We start from the raw sequence: 6,417 nt of genomic DNA on the forward strand, positions 1-6,417 counted from the left end.
ATTTTCATCAAAGTGTGATGTGTTCAATATTGTGTCTGACAGACGATATAACAAGCAAGCAAATGGAAGGAGACCAATTCAGTCCCTCCAACGTCATTATGGGGACAAAGACATATAGAGGCCCTGAAAAAAGCGGTGTGGCAGGAAGAAAATGTATTAAGACAGGAAATGAGAAGCTACTGCTATGTGGAAAAATAAATCCAAAGAAAAGGAAGAGAATGACAACACCAAGACTGAGAAGAACGAGCGGAAAAGTAAATAAGAAAAATGTTTGTATATTTAATGAAAGATGAGATAAGACTGAAACAATGATAGATCAAGATCGAGAAACTGATTGATAATAGCTGTAGATTATAAGCCAATTTCACATGCCCTCTGTCTACTCAGCCAATCACAGAAGAGAAAACCTGAGGAAAACCCATGACCTCATAAAACAAGCGCCACATACAAGCGTTATAATGAGGACTTAAGAATGAGTGTGTTTGTGTATGCATATGAGGTAAGAGCATAATTTATTAATGTTGGTTGAGTTTGTAGTGTGTGTATTGACATTTTGAAAGAGTGTGTCTAGTGTATATATGTTGTCTTTACAAAATTTGATGCTAGTGCTTCACATTTATTGCTGTTTTACAGCTTCAGTGGATAGATATTTCTCCAGCTAGAGAATTAAGGAAAACACTCTATTGTTTTCAGATTAAAAGAACAATATTAGACGCTATTTTTTTATGACATTTCTTCATGCATTTTATGTATTATTGTTTTGTAAACAGCTCTCTATATGCTTTTCCACTGCCGGGGGGCATGGTTTGCCATTTTTGCAAAATTCAAATCAGAAACGCACGCAAAGGAACTGAAAGGAAATTACATGCATTGTCCAGCCCACCAGCCACTGATGGAGAGAGGAAGCGACCAACTAATGTGCCCTTTTACGTGTTTGGATTGAGTGTCTGTTTATTTTAATACGGTTCCAGCACTTCTCAAAGTTGATGCTACTACTACTTTGTTTTGAGAGGAATTCTGGGATTTATATTATGAAAACAAAATTGTCAAGAATTAGAAATAGAATTAGGCAAATAAACAATAATCACGCTGTTCAGACTCACCCTCTGGTTTATTGTATGTGTGTGCAATCTGAGAAAAATGATCTACTGCCTAGTACTGTGATGCATGGTTGTGTCCCAGTATTTTTAATGGTTTAAAGTGTAAAGTGCTCTGTGCTTTAATCCATCAGAGAAAAGTTAATAATGAATTCTGTTCTTTGCATGTTAAACCTTCCTCTCCATATTTTAATTAAACCTATATTAATGCCATTCATTAATTTGCCAGATGAAAAACAAAACAGTCGGAGGAGAACCTGCCACCCAATTATTATTTTTTTTTTTGGTTGGGCGTGTGAAATTAAGCTGAATGTCCCTTTCTCTCCATAGGATTTTCACTCTTGCAACAACTACATGGCTGCATTCCCACATTTAGACAGCAAGTATAAACTCTGTGTGTGTGTGTTTTTGTGTGATATCTGGGCCTGGGTTTATTGGTGTTTTATTGGTAATTTACAGCTTCTACAGACAAAAAACAGTTGCATGAAACCATTTAAATGGGTGCATGAATGGCAAATATGTAAGTACACTGAACAAAATTATAAACGCAACACTTTTGTTTTTTGCCCCATTTTCATCATGGAAGGCTGAACTCAAAGATCTAAGACTTTCTCTTATGTACAGCAAAAGCCTATTTCTCTCAGAATATCTGTTTCACAAATCTGGTCAAAAATCTTGTGGTTACGTGAAACACGTCTCGCTTTGCCGAGATAATTCCATTCCACTCCACAGGTAATGGCAGTATCAAGATGCTGATCAGAACAGCATGGGTGTATTGCACAGGTGTGCCTTAGGCTGGCCACAATAAAAAGGCACTCGAAAATGTGCAGTCACTTGTATTGGGGGGGTCGGGGAGGGTCCGGAAAACCAACAAGTATCTGTGTTGACCACCATATTGCCTCACGCGAGTACAATACATCTGCCTTTTGCATAAGTTGATCAGGTTTTGATTGTGGCCGGTGTGGAATGTTTTTGGTCCAACTGCCTCTTCAATTTGGGCTGTGCGAAGTTGGCTGGATTATTGGGCGGACCTGGAACACGCTGTCGTACACCAGAGCATTCAAACCATGCTCAATGGGTGACATGTCCGGGTGGGAGTATTTGCTGGCCATTCAAGGAAACTGGGGATGTTCTTCAGCCTTCCCAGTAATTGTGTACAGATCCTTGCATTATCATGCTGCAACATGAGGTGAATGTCGTGGTATGAATGGCACAACATTGGGCCTTTCAGGGGATCTCGTCACGGTATCTCTTGTGGCAATTCAAAATGCCATCAATAGAAATGCACCTGTGTTCATTGGTCTGATCAGCATTCTTGATATGCCACACCTGGGTGGAGGGGATGGGAATTAATTCTCAGCAAGGAGAAGTGCTCACTAACAGCAGATTTGACAGATTTGTGAACAATATTTAATTGAAAACTTTTGTGTACATGAGAGACAAGTCTTAGATCTGAGTTTCAGCTCATGATGAATGGGGCCAAAAACAGTGTTTGGCATTTATAATTTTGTTCAGTGTAAATGTCATATCTCTTTTCTCTTCTGATTAAGATCTGCAATAATTAATGCATTAATGTTATAATTCTAAACGCTTTCATCATATAATCCCACTTCAAATGGCATGCATGTGCACAAGGGATTCACAGGAAATGACACATGCATGTACTGGACAAAATTCCGATTGATGTGAGCCAGCACATGTGCACATTGCAAGATAACAAACCTTCAAGCCTCACATACATTTTAGATTTAGAAGATTTATACAGCATAGCCTTATACACTGTAGCCTGACATGTACCTTCCCACATATGTAACATGTGTGGGAACTGTGATTGGTCCCCCAGAAAGTGACTCATGCAAAACCTAACAATATTTGAGAATCCCCCTTCAAACACACACACATTCTCAAACAACTGTATCCTCACACACAGACAAAGAGCCACACGCCGAAAGCTGCTTCACTGCATGACATGCTTGTCTATCCCCTCGTATTCCCTAGTCCTTTCGTTTTAAAGGCGGCGGGGGATTTAAAAAAAAGAGTTTCCGTTTCAGTCTGCAATGTTTGAAGTATATGAAGAAACTCAACAGAGTGGTATAGAAACCCCAACTAGTGACATCTGCATAGCAAGACAGATAAACCAGCTCACAAGTATAAATGTTCACAACGGCCTAGGTCACTTTCCTAGGGCTACGGTGTAGACTTGATGCCTACGTACAACAATAAATCAGCCTTTAGATGCACAAGTTGCTCATCTCTACTGTTGTATTTCTAACAGTGTATGCATTTCCTGACTCCAGTTATCCATGAATGTGTCATTCCAAACAGGCCTCTGGCACTACTATGGTGTTATTAATGTCACTACCAGCAACAGCATATATTGTCATATCAGCCTGGACTAAAATTTTAGGATTTTAGCAACATGTACTGTGTATGTGTGAGTGTTTGTACCTGTATTCTTCCTGAGTGAACACAGGAATGACAGACGGCTGAAGGACTGTGATCTCTACTAGAGTTGTGTTCTCCTTTGCAGGTTCACCATCATCATAGGCCACCACCACCAGCTGCCAATCAAAGACACACAAAGGTGAAGACAAAGTCACAACATTCAGTAGCTATCCACATTATTGCTTGCAACATGACTCTTTAGTGCTGCCGCTGCTCTCCGTTTTTGCCCACTAACATTGCAACGATAAGAGTTGAGACCTTTTTACAATGGATAGTGGACACAACCACATAAATGAATGCAGCTAATGTATTACTATATAATAATAAACCAAAATAAATGCGTACATCTTGGTTTCCTGCATTCTAAAAGCACATTATTTGCATGGGAATTGGAACAGGATGAGTGTGAGTCCCTCTGGTGTGCTTATTTTTTCCTACTTAGCCTTTCTTCTTCATTTAATTGGGGGGTAAGCACTGTTAACCGGACCCAAAGGAATTTTAATGAGGGACAAACTTAAATATCAAGACATTGAGATAATGTTTTTTTCTACCTCTTATTTAGCAAGGAAATTGTTACTAATACTGCATTGCCCTTTTTTATATTCATACAATAAGTGCCTCCAGCCTGCTGAATGTGTGGACAACAGAAACTTTTTACTAAAACATGTGGTAGTTAATTGTCTTGTTCAATTGCACAGATGACCTATTTGCAACTGTGCTAGCAATGTGAATAGGTTGCTTTTTGGCTACAAACCAGTTTTTAGCCCTGCACATTTGCTTATGCCTGCTTCAAAAATAGTTTTTGGTGCCTTTATAATGTGACACAAGGACATTAGGTAGACATTTGCTACATGTCAATGAAATTGTCCAACTGTGTATGTGTCCTTGTAAAAATTATGCCTTAGACAGTATTTATCTCAGTCATAATTCAAAAATTTTACACCGTGTTGGACTGACTCATTTTGTTTGAGTTATTGGGAGCAAACGAGGTAGAATTAGTCCCCTGTGTGACATCTTCAGAGGACGCTGAATCCTTGTTGTGTTAATTAAAGCCCAATGAAAAGATGAAATTAGCATGGCCCAAAGCCCCATTGGGGAGTGCAGCTGGGAAAAGGCAGTTTTGAAACTAATAAGATACTGCAGTATACTTTGTACTGTGGATGGGGATTTATAAGAGTGATCTGTACAAAGACACCTTTATGTACACCAGCGCTACAAGTAAGCAAGTACAATCTAAGAGTGATGATCAAATACATTTTAAATGACTCAATTCACGTGATGTTGTCCCAATACTCAAATCCACTAAACACCCAAATCCAGAAACAACCGGAAAACAGGGATGCAACAGATAAATCTTCTCCAGTAATGATGTCTCTATTGGACTACAGTGGCAGTGCCAATGTTTACAGTTTGAACAGATCAATTTGATTGATTAAGAATTACATTAAGTGATGCTGCATACATGCATGCATTGTGATATAGAATAGGTTCACTGCCACATGGTTACATTGAATACATTACTGTCTAGTTAATATCTTTCTAGTGGCAGGATTTTTGACTGCTGTTTCACTTCATTGTAGATGTGCATATATCTAACGTCAATATTGCAAAGGTAAAATAAAAATACAATTTTGCTGTACTAAAAAATGTATTGCAATAGGGATCCAGTTCTGATCAGTGTCACGTAAAGGCCACTGAGACACAGGCTGAATGCTGCATTGAGCAGGGGTTACCAACTTTTTGTGTCTTTAATACAAAGCCATATCTACTTGTGGGTCAATTTCTATGAGTTGTCAGAAGTTCAATCAAATAATCTTTTACTTTAATGCATTGCCATCATTAGAACCATGAGGCTAGTATGGCAAAAAAAAATATTATTTCTTAGAAAATTTTCTCACAACCCCTTAAATTCACCTTGCGAACCCATTGTTGGTGGTCCCAGCTCAAGGCTGTGGTGTGCACATACTTACACTGAACTTGAGGTTGGGCTCTTCATTGAGGTTTACTCTGGTTACCACATTTCCCGTCTTTCCATCTACATCAAATATTTTGGCAGAGTATGGATAGGCCTCTTGGTTTACTTTATAACGCACCAGACCTGCTGGGGTACCCTATGAAGAGAACAAGTATACTTAGGATGACAGATTTAGATGAATGTGGCATTAGGATGAAATATCTCTTGAATGCTTTTTGGAATGCTGCCACTGTTTGCAAAGTAGCATCAAATTAAAAAGCATACTGTAGTAATGACTGTGTAATGAATGTTACAGTATTTCATATCCAAAGCAATTAGTTTGGAGCCAAATGTCAAAAAGTTTTTCCTTGTCCAAATACATAGGAAACATTTAAGACACACACATCACCACGGGGGATAAACGAGGTCTTTAGGCACCCTAATGATCATGAATTAATCTGGAAGTGTTAGTAATGAGCAACAATCGATTGGTATAACTCAAATGTCAGGAAATACATACAGTTACATAATTTATAATATCTGGCCACCCACACTGTATCAGGGTCTCTCAACATATCTCAGTCATGAAGAGTTTAATTGCTTAGAGCTATCAATCCTCAACAATGACTAAATTATATGTGGTTGACTTATATTTACGAGACAGTTGCAACAAAGCCACATTGCCAGTTAACAGAAAGGTCTCCAAGGTCTTATTTCCATTTAAACATGGTTACTGCAACTCCACTGACAGATTCAGTCTCACTATCATATTGCAATCTCGAAACGGGATTCAACACGCAGTGTAAAAACAATATGGACTTTTATTAAAATAATATACAAGGTAAACTGTTATTATAATTACATAATATTTATCAGTCATGTCTCCTGAAATGAGTTTTATAGAAGCAATTCAGAGCTGTC

General features: G+C 38.4%; 1 protein-coding gene across 1 annotated transcript in view; it reads right to left on the reverse strand.

Moving 5' to 3' along the window:
• The window catches only part of LOC118335124 (protocadherin-15-like), a 153,434-nt gene that overhangs the window by 58,981 nt on the left and 88,036 nt on the right, over window positions 1–6,417 (reverse strand). Inside the window, exons 24-25 of the mRNA XM_035671332.1 lie at window positions 5,513–5,653; window positions 3,546–3,658 (exon numbers count right to left, since the gene is read on the reverse strand). Of these exons, the coding sequence (XP_035527225.1) occupies window positions 3,546–3,658; window positions 5,513–5,653 (254 nt within the window). The remainder of the gene's footprint in view (window positions 1–3,545; window positions 3,659–5,512; window positions 5,654–6,417) is intronic.

This window comes from Morone saxatilis, unplaced genomic scaffold, assembly GCF_004916995.1.
Source record: "Morone saxatilis isolate NCDOM2014 unplaced genomic scaffold, NCSU_SB_2.0 Contig1, whole genome shotgun sequence".
NCBI classification, from domain to species: Eukaryota; Metazoa; Chordata; class Actinopteri; family Moronidae; genus Morone; species Morone saxatilis.